We start from the raw sequence: 21,304 nt of genomic DNA, 5'->3' as shown, positions 1-21,304 counted from the left end.
GCTGTGCCCAAGAACAGCTGATCATGGAACGAACCAGAGGGGTGGTGACCCTGAATATATTTCAAAGTTGTACTGCACAGGGCTTAATAAGAAATCTGAGTTTTGTTAAACTAACTGGAAACAGTTGATCATAATGTTCTCACATATATATTTAAGTAGAAAATTGTCAAGGAAACCCAATGCAGTTACACAATGAGCTTTCTACATGAGGCTGTTAATTTGTTGTATCTACTTTCAGTTTTGTTGCAGAATTGAGATCTGAGCATTACATTAAGAGTGTTTCCTTTCTTGCAACATTATGCTACACAATCTCCAGGTACCACTGTAGAAAAGCAGAAAAGCACAATTGCACAAGTAGAAACAGTGCTTTCTTTCACAATCTTAAATAGTACCCTTGTTCCTCTGCTTTAAAACAATTTAGCAAAAGTGCTGTTTACAAACAGAAGCAAAACAAGAGAGCCACAATGTTATCTAAAGAAATGGTAAACAACCATGAGTTGTGTGAAAAACACAATAAATGCCTCATGTAGAAAAGCTCTTGACTTCAAAAGAGGACAGTTCTCTAAAATGAGGGAACTGGACAAATGGAACTTGAAAAGCCAAGTCAAGGGAGTTCAAGCTCCAAAATGCTTGGAAATTACTGAAAAGAGAATTGAATAAGTAAATATAATAATATAAGTTCAGCAAAAATGTATACCAGTTGAAGTAGCATCAGGCAAACCACTGTACCAACATGTTAACAAGTTGTTTCAAGGAAGCGATTAGACAAAAGAAAGCTTTGTTCAGAAAACTGGAGTTTTGCACAAAAGAGAACAAAAAAGAATATAGATTGCACAAAGAAAATGGAGAAGCACATTGCTCCTAGCATCAAGTGCTACCTGATTTAACAACATCAGAAGCATTCATTGGACTATGTCAGAGAAACAGTTGGACCATTGATGACACTGGCATTAAAAGAGTACCAAAGGAGAATGATGAAATTGCAGAGAAGCTGCATGAGTTATTTTCATCTGTGTTTGCTACAGAAGGTGTACAGTAGAAAACCATGCCTGAACTGGTATTTCCAGGAAGGGAGTTTGAGGAACTGAAGCGAAGAACAGTGATGAAAGATGAAGTGTAAACTTTATTCCAAGTTGGAAGCTAACAAATTGCCAGGTCCAGATGATATCAATGCGAGAGTTCTTAAAGAACTGAAATGGGAAACTGTTGGTCTCTTCTAACAAAAATATATAATATTCTTAAGATCAGCCACTGTACTAGAGACTGTAGAGCAGAAAACATGACATATATTTTTAAAGGGATCCAGTGAGAAAACTAGTAATTACAGGCCTTATGCCTTAATATCTTTTCCGAGTAAATTGGTGGAAAGCTCCATTAAATATAAAATTATCAAGCATATGGAAGGGCAAGTCCTGCTGAAAAAGAATCAACATGGTGTCCAAAAGATAAGTCCTGTCTCACTGCACCTTGAGAATGTTTTGAGAGTGACAGTGTCAATAACCATCTGAGCATGGGTGATCTGGCAGACAAAGGGCCAGTTCATACAACATGGCAGCCCATGGGTTAAACAAGGCATGGGCTGGCCAGAATGAGTGACAGAGGGTGCCTGTGCTGCCTGCAGCATCCTCATGTAAAAGCCCCACCATCTTTTAGCCCCACCGTCAGCTCCTTTGTAGTTTGCTGAGCATGATGTGCAAACCCAGGCATCACTAGGCCACCTTTGGTCTGGGTTCAGGCAACATGCTGAACAACATACAGTGGAGCTGCAGGTACAGTGAAGTGGCAGGTACACAGGTGGGTGGGAGAGCACCCGCTCTCTGGTTAAAGATCAGAAAGCAAAGAGTAGGACCAGATGGTCAAATCTGACAATGGAAGGGTGTGAACAGTTGGGTTCCACAAGCATCTGTATTGGGCCTAGTGCTTTTTCACTTGTTCAGAAATGATCTGGAAGTAGGAGTGAGCAGCAAGGTGGGCAGATTTGCTGCTAACACTGGATTGTTGAGGCTGGTTAAAAGAAACATAGAAACAGAGCGAGTCAGAAGGGGCCTCCCAGGCCATCTAGTCTGACCTCCGGCACCAGCCGGCTCCACTCACGACATGCCCACCATGTGCTCGTCCAGCCTATCCTTGAACACCCGCACTGATGGGGCCTCAACGACCTCTCGTGGAAGCCCATTCCACACCCTCGGGGGCCTGACTGTCAGGAAGTGCTTCCTGGCATCCAAACGGAACCTTGGCTCCCTGAGCTTTGCGCCGTTGGAGCGCGTCCTGCCTTCCTCTGCAGGGGAGAACAGGTCTCTACCCATCTCCATGTGACATCCCCTCACATACCTGTATGTCACCAACATATCCCCACAAGAAAAAGTGGCTCTGTAAGGATCTCTCCAAATTGGGATAATGGACATTAAAAACACATTAATCCACACAGCTGCCTGCATTTCTGGATTCTCCTTGAGGGTGTGGATATGACAACAGTCTTGAAATTGTCAGTGGTACTGGCAACTTACTAATGGTTAAGGCTAACTAGGATATTCCTTAATCAATACTTGAAACCCACTTGAAACTGAACTTTAGTTCTTAGTCTGATCAAAATCTTATCTGGTTGTGGTTAATCAATAAGAAACCAGTTCTAGTTGTTTTGATCTCCTCTAGGAGCAGGTTTTTGTTTCTTTCGCTGTGCATTTGGTTTTTGTTTTCCGCAGATGTTAGCTTTATTGTTCTTCTGGCACTCTTGGTCTCTTAAAATATTAAAAAATAAAATGCATTCCTAAGACCTCTTGGGAACTCCACAAAGGTCAGGCATGTCAGTTCAGAATAACTGCAGTAATAGTTTGGCTGCAAGAGGTTGTTTCGGCTCTTTATCCAATAGTTTGGCTGTCTCAGCAATTTGCACTAATCAAACTATCGTCATTCATCTTCCTGCACCAGGGTTTCTACAGTTGTTTCTCAGCTCTATGAAGATATGTTGAGCTTTCAGTAAAAATACTTTTTGTTTCAAACTATGATTGAGTGCAAAGGGCCTTTGCCAATAAAATCCACATATGCATGTAGAGACAACCAGCTAAAATTATGTATGGCCAGCTTCCCAAATGTGTACATTGTCTGTTTCTTATTGGGCTCCTCCACTATTAGTCCACAGCTAGAAGTTACCTGAGGATTGCTGTGTCACAGGATCCCCCTTTACTGCTACATTTCCTGCTGAATCAGGTGAGGAGCCACTGTGATATCTTTTGTCCAACCACCTTTATTGGTGCCAATTCCTGGATTTGGGGAGTCCTTGGAAAAGGCATTCCCAGAATTCCTGACAGAATTCACATCTACTCTGCCTGGTTAGGGCTTCTAAGATGGCTTTTTAAGAAGGGCTAAACAAATTTTTCCTTAATGTTACAGAGAAACCCATGGGAGTTGCAGTGCCAGGAATAGCTGAGGCTGGATGCAAAGGGGGCAGACACCAAATATATCAGCGTATTTTAGCTTAAAGCTCTTAGTGTCAGTCAGTCAATCCTAAGAGAGGCACTTCAACCTTTTGGAGTGAGAAATGCCCCCTGCAAGAGCCCAAAAATCACCGAACAATCATCAGTTGGGAGGGTGACACAGGAACAGCAATGTGGGAAAGGCTATGTGACCATCTGGGAAACTTCAAAGGGCTGATATGGGAACTCAGGCAAGTTGGGTTTGGCCTGTGGGCCTAAGGTTAAACTGTTGTAATCTTTAATACCTGCCCTAAATGTAACAACAGTGCAGCAGAAGACTCTTCCCCACGGGTCCAGCCAATATTGCTGTGATCAGCTCAGAAGGCCTGCCACATTCTAAGGCACATTATGCAAACACTCTCTGACGACAAGGACTTGCCACACAAAATCAGCATCCCAACAAACTACCTATTCTGTAGGAAACACTAATGTGACAGGGCCTCATGTGCACAGTTGAGAGCCTTTCTTGATCATAGCTCTGCCATAGCATGAATCCATGGGAAACTGCTCCCTCTGATGTTGCTGAAACTATCACAGCCATTTGGAGGCTTCGCTGAGTGAATGGCAGATGTAAGCATGACCAAGTCCAAAGGGACATGAGGCTGGTGACTCATGGCTCAAATCAACCCCCTACCCATCTTCATCTATGCCACTGTAGCAAGCAGAGCAGTGGTACTAAGACCCTGGGGCAAGAAGCATGGCCGCTTGAGACAGAGTTGCAGCCCCATCAGGCCTTCCCTCCTAAGTATTTGCTGGTGTGGTCGAAGTACTATTAGGCAGTAAAATTTTCATGGCCACACATGCCCAGGCCTCAGTAATATCACGCAAGGTGGCCTATGATGAGTCCTCTACATTCCAAAACAACAGGGCCTAGAAAGAAGGATCAGATCAACCAATGGCAGAGCTGAGAGCTTCACTTTGACTCCCGATGTCTACTGCTGACATAATATTTCAAGACGAACAAGGTCAGGTCTACAGTTGGCTATTAGCCAAGCTAGCTATAGAGAAGGGACAAGTCCAAAGGCAGATAGCTGTGAATAGCAGATGTCTGGGACCTCTGGATATGTCCCAGTCCACTCAGTTTCCCTTTAAAAGAAGGGGGAAAGCTCTTTCAGCCTTACCAAAAACTCAGACCAGTTTTTGCTCCCCTGTGATGAAAGGGGTACAAATAAAAAAGAGAGGGTTCTTGTTGAGGGTAGGATGTAAATGCACATCCAAAACCATGTTTCAACCAAGAAATCACTCCCTTTTAGTGCAAAAATTGGTTTTGGGAGATTTACACCCCTTTCCCAGAAAGAACATACTCTTTTCTCTCCCTACACCCCTTTAGTCCACATGCTGAAGCAATATTTGTGTTGTGAGCAGGTTTCTCTCTCCCTTTTTCCCTCCTTTCTTGTCTCAGACTCAGGCAAGAATTTTGAAGCACAGTCTTTTTATTTGAGCTTAACAGGTTACAAAACAGTATAAATCCAAGTAACATGTTCCTTGAGATATAGGAGAAGCATTTGCCCATGTGAAGAATAAATCCAAACTGAAGCTTTCCCTCCTTCCCTCCCTTTCAGAAAAGCGTCAGACTTCACCCTCAGAGTGGCCCCTAGTGCTTGAGGGCTGGACAGCACGAACATGGGACACTTTGTACTTGGTCTGCTTATTTGTATGCCATGTCCTGACATGGTCAAGGAACTCCTTCACAATTGGTTCTCTCGCCAGCTCTGAAATGTCTCCCTCCTTTTGCAAGGCCGACTGGTTCTTACTTTCTGCCTGAGAATCTTTGCTAGGTAACCTTGAGACTGCCACGTCATCTGCCGAACTCTGCCTCTCCGCCTCCTCAGCATTGAACAACTCTATCTTAGCAGACTGTTGAATATGAAAGCCGGATCCTTCTCTACCACTGGCCATACTCAACCCTTGATTGTGGATTGTGCTGATGGTGTCTGAATCCCACCAATATAGATTGCAGCTGGACATGCTGACAGCAAACAAACAACTCCACCCAAAAAAGACTCAATAAAGCTGTCTTCTTTCCTTCTGCTGCTGTGGCTCTTAATTGCTCCTTTCTAGGTAACTTTCATGGCTGACCCTATGAGGTGGGGAGGAGTCCTCATCTGAGGGGGTGGAGTGATAAATTGCACCACTATCCCTTGCCCGTGCCAGGCAGGCCCACCATGACTGCTTGCAGAAGTTGGACCAAACACCCCTGTCCATCCCACATTCCTGCTGTGGCAAATACTACGTCGAAAGAGTGGTTGGCACAGACTCTGGAGCAGCTGCCAGCCCTCTCTTTTGCTATGAGACAATCCTCTCAGCAAGAGCCAGATGGCAGTGGGTAAGTTGGCAGCCCTCTCAGAGCCATGCCAACTGCTTCTTCCGGCCACATGGCTCTCCAGAGCAGTTGTGGTCAAGGTAAGGAGTGCAGGCAAGGCAAGAAGTGGAGGTGCAGGATGAGGCCAGGAAAAGAGTCAGGGGGCAACTTCATGCCCGAGTCCACAAGAAAACTTGTGCAGGGTCTACTAACTTCAAATATCAATGCTGTTGCATAAACTAGCATTTTTGAAAAACATGTTAAATTCCTTTCCTATCACTTTGCAGAGGTTTAAGATCCAACAGTCAGCCCAGCATGTAGCTGGCATAGCTCCAGGCAGCTGAAAGCTCTGCAACCTTTGAAGCAAGCCACATCAGCTTAGAATGATTGTGCGGCTGTTCCCCCTGCCAGTTGCTCTCGTTCTTCTTGTGCTGCCCACTGGGAAAGATGCCACCTTATTTTCAAATGGAGGACTGGCTGCGTACAACTCGGGAATGCTACATTCACAGGGAACATTTCCAAGCTATCTCAATATCTGAATGAAGGTTGTTCAACTATTATGATCCGTAGAGGAAAATAACATTGGCATTGTGCCTTCATCACTATGATTGCACCATTCAAATGAGTCCTAAAAGGTTATGTTTGTTTTGACATGTTCTCCTAACCTGAGAACTACGGGTAATTTTAAACTATGTGAATAGGAGCCTTTCCTTTAAAGCAGCATTTATAATTTTTTACAAGGATCTACCCTGACATTTGAATTAGCTGTCAGGAAAGGCAAACCAAACACAATGTTCTAAGCCGACTGAGTAACCTTTCAAAGTTTCACCTCATTGCTCATTTTTCTCTGCCCCAGAGAAAGGGGACAACCAAATCTCACCTATGTTATAAAAAAGCATTCATTTTGCTGAGACCTGCAAAATGCAACACTAGTTTCTTTTCCTTTCGCTAACAATTTCTAATCATTTTTAGGATCTGTCCTAAGCCCAATCTCCAAATTCCTTCCTCTTCTCCCCTTTCTCAGTTCCAGTATAGAGGGCAGTGGTGCAGGGAGGTTTGTGTAGCTCAGGGGTTTTGAACCTCTTTCAGTCTAAGGGCCAACTTCAATTTCAGAAAAGTTCTAGGAGCTGCGTGTTGGGCAGGGCCAAAAACAGAAGGGGTAAAGCCAAAAATAAGAGCATATTTACCATAATGCTCTTACTGTCAGTTATTATTAAAAGGAGATATTTCAACCTTTCTGAAAGGTGATTTCAAGAGCCCTGTGACAGTCCCTTCAGTCAGAAAGACTAGATATTGAGTGGCCACACTCTTTCAAGAAAATGTTCGCCACTTCATCTTGATTAGGGATGTGCCTCAGATGTTGTTGGACTGTACTTCCTCCTTGATACTTGATCATATTGATCAGGCCTGCTGGGAGTTGGAATACAAGAACAATTTGGGAGCCATAGTTTCCCATCCTGATTTACAGTCATAAGGCTTTGAGCAGTGACAATGGATGCAGCTCTAAGCAGAATCCATGCAATATTTGCATCTGATGATATGACTCTCATTGTAAAAAGCTAATTCCAACAAGATTCTCAGCCTTCAAGCTTTTCTGCGCAAGACTGTTAATCTGCCGAATACACTTCCATTTTGTCACAGAAAGGAGTTCTGGGGACTGTACCAAGAGTGCTTACTTTCCTGCTTTTTTGCAATATGACCTCCAGGTGGCACTATGGCATAGTACAATAGTGCACATACACAAGAGACAGTACTGTTTTCTTTCACTTTTACAATTCCAAGTCACTTTTCCCCTCCTCTAAAAAACTTGTCAAAAGTGTGGGTTAGGCATAAGAGAAACCAAAGGGTTATGACATCATCTAAATAAATATGAGTAGGTGCACAATAAATACCTTGTGTAGGAAAGCCCTTTAAGGTGACAAAAGCACCTGTTTTAGCTGAGAGCCACATTCTAGTGGTGGCCGGGGCTGAAGTAAAATGGACTAAGGCAAAAAGGATGTGGCTGAAACACTCCAAATGCCAGCCTATTTTACCTTATGCTCTTCTTGCTGCTAACTAAGCCTCAGAAGAGGTGTTTAATCATTTTCAGAATGGGAAAGAGATGGGACAAAACCCAGAAGAACATGAAATGATTGGCAATTGAGGGAAGGATGATGGGGTCAAAGGTAGGGGGGGGGCAGGTCCATAAGAACATAAGGAGAGCCCTGCCCTGCTCTTCCAGCATTCTGCTCATGCTGTGGGTAACCAACTGCCCACAGGATCCCACAGAGTACCAGCAGCCTGCTGCCAAGTTCCCCAGCCACTAAGTGTTCACAGACATACTGCTTCTGATGCCAGTGGTGGCATAAAAAGAACCCTGAAGTGCAGACTGGGACCCCAGGCTGGCTACATTTGGCAACAGGCCTGAGGTTGTGCACCCCTGCCTTAAATAGAAAAAAAAATGTTGGACTGGTTCAGGCCATGCAGTTTGCATATTTGATTTGGACAGAAAAAGTACCTTGTTTCTAGTGATCAATCTTCTTATAATCTCAAAGGTACGTGACAGTGCCAGTGAGGAGTTCAGGAAGCTGTTCAGTGCTCTGGGGCAAAATTGTCCTAAAGAGGTCTTTGAGAGTGAAGGTGTGTTCCCTTTCTCAAACATTTTTGTTCTTTTGCATTTAAGAACCTCCATGCATGCCAAAATAAATGGTGAGGAATCTAAAATAAACAGCTTTTTATTTTTATTCCCATAATCAAAACCAGAAGCACTTTGAAGTTGTCTGGGTGGTTTCGGTGCAGGGTCCCTTGTAGGTTATGATTTACCTTTACTTGAAAGTTATTAATATCTGAAATTGAAAAAGAAGTGGAGGGAATGCTCTCAACAATTTGGCTGTACTTTCAGTGGATATTAAGGATATGAAAGAACTAATATTGTTCTTCAGGATGTTCTTTTTCTAGAAGAGATTCTTAAATAGTATGTTCCCTTTTAACAGTATTTCCCATTGTGAGCCTTCCCCACAAATTTCATCCATGCAAATTCAGAGGGATAGTGTATAGCAAGTTCCAGCCTACTTGCATGTACTGCTACAAACTATACAATAATGCCAGAGGCATCTGAAGCATGAAAAACTTTGCATCCATCCCACTACAAATAATCTGAAAATTACAGTGCTAGAGCCTTTCTACATGAGACATTTATTGTGTGCTCATGATTCCTCACTCAGCTGTTTGCAGGTCTTTTGCACACTGACATCTTCCTCCTGAGCTTTGCAATCATTTTAGTGGGTTCCCCCCCCCCCCCCGTTAGAAGGAATGTCTGGTATAACCCAGAATGGTGCCATGAAACCCTTGTACATTTCTGTTCTTATAGTGCCACCTAGTGCTTGTATAATGGAATGTCTAGAAAGTCAGAGAAAATAAAACTTGGAGAAATGTGTAAAGGAGATCATTTAATCCTGCAAAGAACCCCAAAGCAGATACTTCAGGGAAAATGCCAGGTTAAAAGTCTGATTCACAGAAGCCCTTAGTCCCAATTCTTTACTTGTTTTTCCCAACTCTGCTTCTCTTCGTGCACCTTCTAATAAAATACTTCACTCCCTACTGCTATCACAGCTCAAATAGAATACTTTTCTAGGAAGTATTAATGGTGTTAACAGCAGTTTCTTCCCCTTGATGTAGTCACATCATCTCATTGTCCAAAACTCTGGTTTCACGGTCATTTTGCAACAATTTCATGGTTTCATTGCCTTGAGCCAGGCTTTCCTGATATACCAACAACTATACTCTTCATTATTTCACCCATCATTGGCTCAAGGCATTTAGGTCTCTGCACAGCTCTTTTGTTCCTCCTATAGGCAACTGCATCATCATTCTAAACCAAATATGATTTTGTAGTTAATAGGCTGTTCTGTCATCGTTGCAGGTTTCCTCACTTCATTTGGCAGATCATAACTAGGTCTTTGGGGGTTTGATTTCAGATGGTGTAAAGCTATTTCTGCATGGAATATAAACAATCCATTTTAGCTCCCTGCTCCCCCAGTGTCCTTAAGTGCTCTGCAGTCACTTTCTCTGCCCACCACATGTCCCAGGGTTAATCTCCCCTGAAATTCTGGGGAGTTTATGAGATTGTGCCACAGATTATGAGAATCTAAATCATGATGCCATGCAGTCCTCAAATTCATGAGTTTATGTTAATAGCTTTAAATATGTCACTTATCAATCTTCTCTGCTCTTGAGTTCTCGTGGAAAATGTGGATCATTTATAACATTTCTTCTGGATACACAGTAGCATTATGCTTCCTGTTTGTTACTCAGAACTTGCATTGTTTCCCAATCTGCATTTTAAGCACTCTTGACCCTTCATCTCACAACTGAGTGCTACCAAAACTTCTCATGTTTCCCATCTACTCCATTTACAATTCAAATCCTTCCCCCTCTCCTTCTAATTCTCTGCAGCGTTTCCCCAGAAGCAACTTTCCTGGAAGCTTTAGGTAGTCCAATTTTTACTTTGTTTTTGTAGAAATGTCACCATTACAAGGTTTGCTTGTTATCACGAGTTATCAGAGATTACATGCAGCATTTCTTTCACAAGTATGTATATTTGGACACAGCGCTGTCTGTCTGATTAGGTATGCAGTTGGCTTTCTTTTCTCACTGACCTGAGCTTTCCCACAGCTAGCTGTAACAAACAAACATTGTACAAACAGCAGAAGAGAGGAAAAGATGGAATGCGTTGTGCTGCCTTCCAATATTCAACTTTGTTTTATATATTCTTGAAGATATGCCAGTCAATTGCATAACATCACATTTATACCCTCCTCTTGCAAGGAACACAAGGTGGCTTTCAAAGTTCTCCTATTTCCCATTTTATCCTAAAAACAGCAATCCTGTGAGGTTGGCTAGGCTGAGAGTATGTGACTGGCCCTAAGCCACCCAGTGAGCTTTATGGCTGTGTGGGGACTAGAAATCATATCTCCCAAGTCCCAGTCTAACCAAGACCATTATATCACTAAGGGCATCTCTTCCTGAGGAGTTTAATCTGCTGCTTTACTGAGGCTTCTTGCTATGTTTCACTGTGGAAAGAAAACTGCATCCTTTACATGAGGTTTTTTTTTCTCTCTCTCTCCCAGGAGATTGCATTTCACTGCCTTTCTATACTTTCCATCTACTAAGCACAAGATAGTAGATTCACTGCAATGGATTTGCAGCTTCTCAAAAGGCTTTTGTTCCATTTGGTCATGATTTAAAATTTAATACAAGATTTTCCTTGTTCAAACACAGACAAAACACTAAAGAGTGGAAAACAGGGGAGAAGTCCTGGAGGATGATAAAGTCATGAAAGGGTTGCACAAATAAGGGATCTCAAGAGCACAACAAATGTCTCATCAAAAGAAGCCCTAAGCTGTAGAAAATTCTTACTGTTTGGTTTGTTAGGAACTTAAAATGACTGGGTTCATGCAATACAACAACCTGTATTTGGCTGTATATGGGGAAAAGCAAGCCCAAACATCTCACAATAGTGGCCATAAGGGTAACAAGCCAGTGTTGCCTCCTCAAATGCCACTTGGGCAGTTGTGCAGTGGCTGGCACTTATGGGAGCCCAGGCAAGCTTGGTGAGAGCAGTGCAGTTGGGTGCTGCTCTTTCCAAGTCATTTTTAGCCAATTCCTGGAACCTACGATTGGGTTTGTTGCCCAGGTTTGCATAACATGACAATAATTGTGGGTACAACAGCCCCCATAACAATTCATGGGTTGTCAGGATAGCTTATTGTCCACAAATAAGCTACCTGGTGGGACCCATTATGACTTATGTTGTGTAAACACAGTCAATGAGTTGTGTGAACTCTGATGCCTAGCCAACTGTCTCAAGTATATCTCCACACCACATAGACAAAGATGAATATTGACTACATATAATCTGAGCTAAATAATGCCACAGAATACAGAGAGCAGATTGGTATAATCATTAATTTGACCATTGTTTTGAGCTTTGTTCTGAGGTGTTAGATCATTCGGGTGTTTCATAGAGTCCTGCTACTGATCTGAAAACAGCACCATGAACTTTCCTTGACCTTCCCCTTACTTTGGACTGGTAGATCTTTCCAAAGTATACATTGATGGCCGAACCACAATTCATCCCAAATATTTATCTCCTAGTGAACACTGTGATAGATATACAAATCTGGACAAGTTAATGATGTCTTTGCAGTGTATCAGCAGAAAGTGAGTATGTAGGAATATCGTATGGAAAACTATGTGTTCAGCATCTCTACTCAAAACATGAAATGCAATTTCTGGTTTGATTTGGGAAAACACAAAAGAATTAAAATGTAACTATTAAAAGAATTATTGTTAAACAATTCTTTAAAAGAATCTTCCCAACCAATCTCTTTTTTGCTGTAAAAATTAAGTTCTGCCCTCCCTCAGATATCCCTCATCTGGTGCTGAGGTGTAACCAATTTCATGACAAAACATCTGTTATAGGAGGATACTGAAATATGGCAGTAGTATTGTGTATGTATACATGATAGGTCAAAATGACAACACTAAACAAACAATTATAGATGAAGAGAAGCCTGTACTTACAGCTTCCCAAAACATATAAGTATACTTAGAGTAATTGTATCACTTAATTTTCATTTTTATTTCCTGCTTTTTCAAGCAAGGAGTTTATAAGACAAAACAGAAAGATATAGTGCTATTTTAACTGGAAACAAAACCAAATATTTATATTGGTATCATATTTTATTTATATATTTTTTTAAAAAATCATGGTCTCCTTTTAGGACTTAAAAAATAAAAAAACCTGTTAAGTGTTAAAATCTCCACTGGCTTGTCCACCTGTCAAAATTCTGACGTCTCAGAATAACATATGCAAAAATATGTACAAATATTCAAAGTTATTATCCTTACCATTGCCTATCACAAAGACTAGGCTGAATAAATCAAGTTTCAGAAACTAGTAACAAAAGTAACAGACATGTCAGGGAGTATGCCTATATTTCAAAAAAATTAAAGAAATACAGTGCTACTCTTAAAATAACAACAATAATTGTAACAAAACATTCCAACTAGAATGAATCTCTGTGGTTTGTAAATATACCTGAGTGGAAAAGGTTTAGCTTAAATTTTAATCTTGGTCTCACCTGTGTAGTCTCCATTTTGTTCAGATCCCTGTCTAGCCAAGCAGATTTCAATATTAAATGTTGCTTTTTAATCTTGATGTAAGTTGATCCTACTTGTTTAAGCATGATTTCAACATGTCTGATGTGAGAAGTTCTTACTTGATCTATTGCAATGTATCACATCAAGTTACAGGATTTTTCTCTTCAAACAGGCTGGAAATATACATATCAGAACTCTCCTACTGAAATCAGTGAGATTTAAATGTGCTTAACTTTGGCTGAATATTGTTCTGTTCTTAAGTCTCATAACTGTTCATATCTGTTACTTGAAAAATATGCTTCCATACCACTGATGCAAATCCATAATTCTGCAGAATGGTGTTTAGATTAATTTGAAAACTTTCCATAAAATTTCCGTGATTTGAAGTCCACGCAAGAAGTGGATATTTAAACATGAATCCATAATGTACTGGAGATATTTTGTGGGTAATGCAGTATCATTAAGTGGCTTTGAGCATTTTGGAAAAAATATTTTTCCTGTGTGAGTGCAAATATTCAAGTCAATTTTTCAAAGATCTATTTTCTAACAAGTAACATCCATTCCCAGAAGCAGGTGCATGGGTTATAACTCCTATTTCCATCTTGAGTCTCGTACGTGTAGCTATCTTCCAAAATATGGTCATCAGCATTCATGGGAAGTTTTCTACCTGGTGCAGCATTTGAATATTTTCTTGCATTCCGTACCTTGCACAAACCGATTCTCATGAGGTGGTTCTTCTTATGTGTTCTGTGAAGGCATATTTTCATACTTCCTAAAACTAGAGCTACGGAAAGAGTCCCTGAAATGAAACAATAAAAATATATAAGTATGCATAAAATTGCATATGTTTTACAAAAGGATCTAGAATGAAGGAATGCCAAAATCAGTGGTCACAGTGATTCTCCAACCTGCCACATTCAGGCTTGGATTGACTTCCTCCTGTGTTAAACGGGAATCTGCTTTTCTTTTCATTTCAACGAGAAATGGGCATATTTTGTAAGTGTGCATTTAAATGTGCATTTCTTCCCCCTAAACTAAAATAGGAACTTGTGTATTTCCCCCCCACAAACTGTGCATTTTTAAAATTTAAAATATTTATATGCCACCTATTCCACCAGCAGCATCCCTAGGTGGCTTTTCTTAAACAGTGGCATTTCTTTTCAATGTGAACAAAAGTTTATGAACAAGAGAGATTTTCCTGAAAAAAATGTATTCATGTGCAAACATGGCAAATTCAAGTAAAAAATAAAAGAAAATGAAATTATTGTATTTCTCTACTTAGAATATAATGTTCCTTCTTTGAGTCACTATAATTAAACAAAACCACATAACTAGCTTTTCTTCCTTGAAAGAACATAGGTGGTAGATTGAGGGAAAACATGTTCTGCCTTGATCAGTTCATTCTCTGTTCGGCTAACTACCTATTACTACAGGTATTACTTGCTGCACACATATGACTACATAACTACTGTAGCATGAGCATATATTTATACAGTCCATCTTTTATATGATCAGTCTGAAGGGCACATTCAGAGCACTGGCCCCAAATGTTTTTTTTTTTTTAATGCAAGGTAGTGCTTAAATTGGGATACCTGAGAATGTTCAACATTTAGAATTGAATTATGATAACAATATGAGTGCTGCACTATATATAAATGCTTCCTGACACACATCAAATTCAATCCTGGAAAGGACTGAACTTGGAAGAAAGTTCATAAGCAATCATTAAATTTGTTGTCTTGTTCAAATTCTTATTATCAAAAGACAACACAGGTGCAATAGCACTGGGGATCATAACCTTAACTCCCGAATTCAACACTGATCTTGAAGCTCAAAATGGTATGTGCATTATTTTATCTATCTTGATTTTTTAAAAACACCATTCCTCCTCTTCAAGGTACAACACTTTGAATATGAACCTTCTATATCTGCTGAACCAAGTTTTGACAAAGAAGGGAAGAGAAATGCACAAGGAATCACCTATACCTCATGAATCAGAAATAGCTTGGTGCTACAGGTAGAAATTTTCAGCATTGTGTGTGTAACAGGTGTTGTATTAATTATGTCAATTTGATCCTTAGTGGTTCCCACTGGATAAGTCATTCTTCAGAAATTTTGAGTAACTTGCAGAAAGCTGGATGAAACTATATTCTATAACATCTTTCTGATTTTGTGACTGTTACATAGAAGGGCTATTACTATACCTTGAAATATTGTCCACTTTCACAATGGGTTTATATAGTTGTGGGATTTTTCTCTCAATCATTGGCCTGAGATTCTCTTTCAACTTGTTATAGTTCTTTTTCAGTTCCAGCTGATATTCTCGTTGGTCTGCAGTAATCAAGCGCTTATTTTTCTCCACTGCTTCACCACACCTGTTCCCAAAATTGTGGAAAAAAATGTACATGTTGATTAATTCCACCAAACAATCTTGGTTCTTATGTATCTTGCAATAACCTTCAATGCTATGCTGGTACTTAATGGCACCTTTCTGAAAAAGACAGAAGCGGAAAGCAGTTGTTATCTTGCAGCTAGGGGTATATCCAGGGATATATCTTGCAACTAGGGATGCTGGAAAAGTTCCTGCCTGAAATCTCAAAGAGCTGCTTCCATTCAGTGTCAATAATACAGACCTAGATGAACCAATGTGCTGATGTAATATAAAGCAGCTTTCTACGTTCTTCTCTAGTGTTGCCATTGCTCTGAAAATATTGAAATTTCACCGGTCAGGTCACCATGCTGCAGTGGGGAATCCTATAGTTTGTGTGCCTGACAGAAAGCTGGCCTATACCCAAGACTACCAGTGAAGACACAGTCTGAAGGTAATTGCTGTTTTAAACTATTCTGTTTCCTCTTTACTTACCTCATTATGAACTCTTTGAAACATAATCTCAGCTTGTTGTGATGTCGATAAAGTTTTGGATCTTCTGGAATATCAGCCAGGAACACTTGGGCTACCTCTAGTGGCCCCTTATGGGAAAACATTACACTGTGTTAGACATGGCATATTTCTTGAGGAAAGGAAGATGTGCCAGGAATATGCTATGCCTTAACATTTAGGGACAGCATATAAAGTAAACCAAACACAAGGCACAGAAGTATTCTAGTCAAACATCAGGAAAAGGCACATCTGCAGGGAACCCCAGGGGAAAAATTCAAAAGGCCACTAGTGAAGAATCAGCCAAGAGGAGGAATCTTTGAGATGTAATGGGTCAGAGATCACAAAGATGAGAGGAAATGTTGGATATCAAAGGAGGGACTATGTTCAGGCCTTAAAAGTTACTGGACTAGTGGACAAGTGTTATTTAGGCCTCAACTGGGGCAAGTGTGCAAGGGAGGACAGTCACCCCCCTCCACCTGTAGCAAATAATTTACACATGAAGCAGCTGTAAAATAAATAAATAAATGAACATGATAGATAGATAGCCCCCTTCCTGGATCTGGGCCTGATGCTGTTGAACAGATTTTATTGTCTGGGTAAGGTGGATCCATGTATTTTATTGTAATGCTTTGCCTGAGTTGCTAATGTGGCTGAACATTGCCCTGAAGGAGAAACAGTAGCCTTTCTCTTATCCCCAGGTACCTGATTGACTGTGGCTCCCACAGAGCCTTGAAGCACCATCTGGAGCATTTTGGCATCTGGTGGCACCTGGTTGGTGGCAACAGCCAGTTCCAGGGTTTTCTTTTGCATATCTTCAATAGCTACTTCAATTGGCATCAAAACAAACTGAAACCACAGAGGAAAAGGAATGTTATAAACACTTCACAACAAAAATGCAAAGAACAATTGACACAGACTAGACAAGCTGTTTTCATGTGATCTTAGCACCCAGAGTGAGTGATGTGGCCTCCACATGAACTGGCAAAAGAACCAAACAAGCGGGAATGAAGCAATCCAGTCTTCCATTCCTCATGCACATAAAAGAAAATGGAGAGATGATGAAATGGAGAAATGTGCCTATCAGGAGCAACAAGGGAGCCCAGAATGCCAAGGGAGTCAGACCCAGGAACCATTCAAGTCCATTGTGACAAGCCCTCCATGTTGCGCCTCCTCAGTTTTAAATATTAATATTGGTTTTGCCCCTTCCAACCCTGCTGATCTTTGCATTGCCTGTTACACGTTTTTGTTCTACTGTTTTTGGAGCATGCATTACCTCCTCCTTTTGAATGACATTGATTCTAGTTTTGATGTATGGAAAGGCATGCATTGTAGTCAAAATGGTCTTCCGCTTATACTGCTCACTCAGTTCTCCTCGTGGGCGTCCGTCCAGAGTGAAAGGGGTGGTGTACATAAATCGTCGAAGGTTGAAGTTTTTCTCAAAGTGGGTCACTCTGTCTTTCATCTCATAGTCATCAAAGAAGGGTTCCACAAAGGTAATTTGTATGTAGGCCTGAGAAGAAGAGGAGGTGGAAAAGTCTCTCTTAAATACACTAGAGGTCCATGAAAAATATTACTCATGAAAGTGAACTTGTAACTGGGAGATCTGTTATGCTACTCATATGAAAAATGGAAGCAGCTTATTTGTAGATAAGCCTGGAAGTGCCCTCGTACAAACAGAAGTACTGACATGTTCCCTGCCTTTCCAGGCTATTCTAGCATGCTGGTAGTTGTCTAGCGTGTTAAATTCACCACAGTTATGCTTTTCTCCAGAGGGAAGTTGCTCTCCTAAAACCTAAACAAGGCCAAAAGCAGGTGAGAACAGTTATTGCTCCAACTGCTATGACCAAGATTATAACACTCATTGGTATAAACCCTGCTTACTGGAGCAAGTAGGAAGAATAAACCTTTCAAGGATGCCATCCTCCACTGTTCTGTCCTTTTCTAGTGTTAACAGAAGTAGAAAAAATAAGCAGCTTGAAAAAAAGACAAAGAAAAATAAAGCATAGGCTGCAAATTAAACCATAGCCTCTGTCTACTGAGACAGTTTACAAAAGGGAGGATGGTTTTTTATATACAAGCAAATCTAACATTGTTTGCCTTATGTACCATGAAATCTCTGAGATAAACTCCAGAGCAGGCTGAAGAATTTCTATTCCAGTGGTGCAACCCAGCCACCCCTTCCCCATGCCTTACCCCCTTTCTCCTGACCAATCATTTGTTCCCAGCTTTTGTGCAGTTTTTGAGTCTATTCTCAAAGGCTGAAATGCTTCTCCTAAGCCTTGGACATTGGCAGTAAATGTTTTAATAATAAATATCCTGGTACTTTTGGTCCTGGGCCTTTTGCCTTTGGCCTTCCTTTGCACTGGAATGCAGCCCCCAAAAGGTTCTCTGAAAAGGAATTTCTGTGCTCTAGAGCATGGATTCTTTGCTCATGCCTGCTTTCGAGCCTCATTTATCTCTGTGACCCTCCTTATAATCACTCTTTGCTGGAAAAATGTACTTTACTGCACTGTGTCCTCTCCCCTTAGAAATACAGCATTTTCTGTAGCCTCCTTGGGGTCTATACAGCCCACATTGAGCATCACTGCTGTAAAGAACCAAATCACTCAAATTACTACATTATTAGTTCAGGGTAATACATCAAGGTTCTATCAGAGTTCTTGTGATACATTTCAAGACTATGATTCCTAAACACTTTTCATCTCTGCATTATTTATCCAGGTACCATTTTCTTATTCACACTGCTTAAGTAAAGGCAGGCACAGAGATTTAGCTTGGATCCTGAAGGATCCGGACAGGGCTTTTATTATTGATTAATTTGTTTACAAGTTTTATATCCTGCCTTTTTTCCTTTAAAAGAAGTCAAAGCAGCTTGTATCATATTCTTCCTCCTGCTCTGTCTTATCCCCACAACCCTCTGAGGTAGGTTGAGCTGAGTCTGTGACTGGCCCGAAGTCACCCAGTTGGCTCCACGGGAACTGGAACCCAGATTGCCTGAGTCCCATCCTGTGCTCCTCACCACTAAACCACACTGGCTCTTGGGGTCTTTTCTGACAACTCATTGTGTGTCAGCAGCCTCCAGCCACTGCTTAACTCAGGCTGAAGTTATGAAGATCAGTCTTGACAATGTTATTACACCCTCAGTGGGGAAAGGCTTGACTTAATTTGACGTAAATGCAGTAAGCATAGCCTGCCCCAACCCAGCATATGAGCTGGACTACAATACTTATTCTGACACAACCAGCCAACGGCCAGCAACATATGGAGGACATCTGGTTGGGGAAGACCAAGAAAGCAGAAGTGCCAATTGTGTCCTGGTTTGGTGTTGCTTTTGGCGATTTGTTTTTCTATTAGGGTTATTGTGGGTTTATTATTGTTATTTCATTGTCCTTAATATTGTTACATTATTTATTTTGATATTATTGATGTTTGATATTTGATATTGTTGTATTTTTCATTTTGATTCATTGTATTATGTATTATTTTATTCTGTACCTTAATATACTGTTTTATTATGTATTTAGAAATTGAATTTTTATACTGCCCAGAAAGCCAAAAGGGGTATAGGGCAAGATAGAAATGTAAATTGAAATGAAATGAAAAGGTGGGGAAGAATTCCCTAATGAATTTATTCAAGGTGAAACAGCATGAAAGAAGGAAATGATAGCCATTCAACTCTTCTGTTTAAAACAGACTAAATTAAATCCACACAGAGTCACATGATTTTGCCAGCTGTGCATAATTAATTCTAGGAGATCTTTTCTATATGAGTAAAATCAAAGGTTCCTCAGTACAGAATTCCGGACTCCAGGGAATAAATGCCTGCCATACCTTACTGGGATCTAGTTTACTCTTGTCCACTGGAGTAGAATCTTTAATCACTACCACACGATCCTCCCCAAAGCACTGGCCATAAAATCCCTGAAAAGGAAACAAAAATTATGTTGAGGAGCATTTTCTCTTTATAAGCCTTTTTAATGTATTGTGAATCTGCAGCTATAATAAATATAAGATTATGAGATAAAGATGCCTTTATAAGTAAAATCCAGTTTTTCACAATCACATAAAAGATCACATAAAAATGCTACAGCTTCCCAAACCAATTCTGTTTCAGATTCACTCATATGTAAGTGCCACTAAGTTTAACAGGCATGAATCCCTATGCAGACACACAAACAATTTCAGACTTTATGTTTCTGGAAAATTGCAGTGGAAATTAATGTGACATCAGTTCACCATTCAAGATTCACATTATGGCAGGTGACTTGCTGCTCCTTCCAAAAGCAGTGCCAGCCTGGGGCCTGATTGCTGCTGGTTGTCCCCACCCATTCAGTTTATATTTGAAGGACTTTTTATATTTGCATAAGCTTTGTACCAGTTTAGAACTGGGAGATCAAGGTGAACTCTCGCCTTGGCTACAGTTGGCATCATCAAACAAGCCGTTATCTCTAACCCTGAGCTCTGCTTCCATAAAATGTTGTTGTTGTTAGTTGCGAAGTCATGTCCGACCCATCGCGACCCCATGGACAACACTCCTCTTACCTACTTTGCAAGGTTGCTGTGAGAATGACTGGGATAATATATGTGAATGCTCACAAAGTGCTACATGACTGCAAAATGTTATAATCAGCCAAACAACAAATCTCAGAGATACCACCCTGGTTATACAATTAATAAGGCTACTCAGATGACATCAGCTGCAGAGTTACCACACCCAGTGCGCCATTTGTCTAACTTTAGAACCTGCGGCAAAAGATGAATTCATTTCAGTAGAATGTTCCTCCTTGGCCGGAGGAGTTCATAATGACAGGCTGCTTCCTGCCCTGGCTATTTAATTGCAACTTGTATTTCAGGAAAAGCCCAGTCTGCTGCAGTGGGCCAGGGGTCCCACACAAGCCCTTGTCCACTGCTTTTTTCAGAGTCCAAATAATCATATCCAAAATAATTTTCTGTCCCCATTACTGAATTATAGTACAATGGGATGCTCCTTAAAAATACTTGATTGTGCAGATCAAGGAAAGAGGATAGAATCCCTGAACACCTGCCCTAGACCAGAAGAAATCAAGTATTTGGATTAGTAAATACATCTATTAATGGAAAATAGCAAGCAATCAGTTCACAAAAAGAGAAAATAATCATTCAATTGAACAAGTTGACCCAACTTAATTGGCTCCCCTTTTCAGCAGCTATTTTTGCCACCTGTATTTTTTCCTCCCATTTTGACTGACTTCAGCCAAATATGCCATCTCACTCTCTTGCAGTATCACCCCCTTCTCCTGTTACAGCAGCTCAGAAAAAGTCAAGGAAAAGCGAAAATGGAGCCAGAGCTACTCAGCAGCCATCCTGTCACTGCAGAGCAGGCAGGTCAGAAACTGCAAAAGGGAGGGCAGCTTCCCCTTCAGTCAGCAGGGATGTAAATTTGCAAAGCTGATTTGCATCAGTCTTCCTTCTTGGAGGATGTGGGAGGAGAAGCCCCCTCCAGGGCTTCATCCTTAAAAACTGCAA

General features: G+C 40.8%; 1 protein-coding gene across 2 annotated transcripts in view; it reads right to left on the bottom strand.

Annotated features, from left to right (window-relative positions):
• Nucleotides 1-12,479: 12,479 nt before the first annotated feature.
• DOCK8 (dedicator of cytokinesis 8) overlaps nt 12,480-21,304 on the bottom strand; it is an 88,835-nt gene continuing 80,010 nt past the window's right edge. For both annotated transcript variants that reach the window (XM_044446107.1, XM_044446108.1), the window contains 6 exons: nt 19,631-19,720; nt 17,073-17,309; nt 16,502-16,645; nt 15,782-15,888; nt 15,123-15,293; nt 12,480-13,717 (listed from right to left, as the gene is read on the bottom strand). In XM_044446107.1, the coding sequence (XP_044302042.1) occupies nt 13,657-13,717; nt 15,123-15,293; nt 15,782-15,888; nt 16,502-16,645; nt 17,073-17,309; nt 19,631-19,720 (810 nt within the window). In that variant the 3' untranslated portion in view covers nt 12,480-13,656. The remainder of the gene's footprint in view (nt 13,718-15,122; nt 15,294-15,781; nt 15,889-16,501; nt 16,646-17,072; nt 17,310-19,630; nt 19,721-21,304) is intronic.

Source organism: Varanus komodoensis, unplaced genomic scaffold (assembly GCF_004798865.1).
Source record: "Varanus komodoensis strain SLA01 unplaced genomic scaffold, ASM479886v1 scaffold5, whole genome shotgun sequence".
Taxonomy (NCBI): domain Eukaryota; kingdom Metazoa; phylum Chordata; class Lepidosauria; order Squamata; family Varanidae; genus Varanus; species Varanus komodoensis.
Note: the sequence above shows the minus strand (reverse complement) of the source record. Positions and strands in the feature narration are given on the sequence as shown.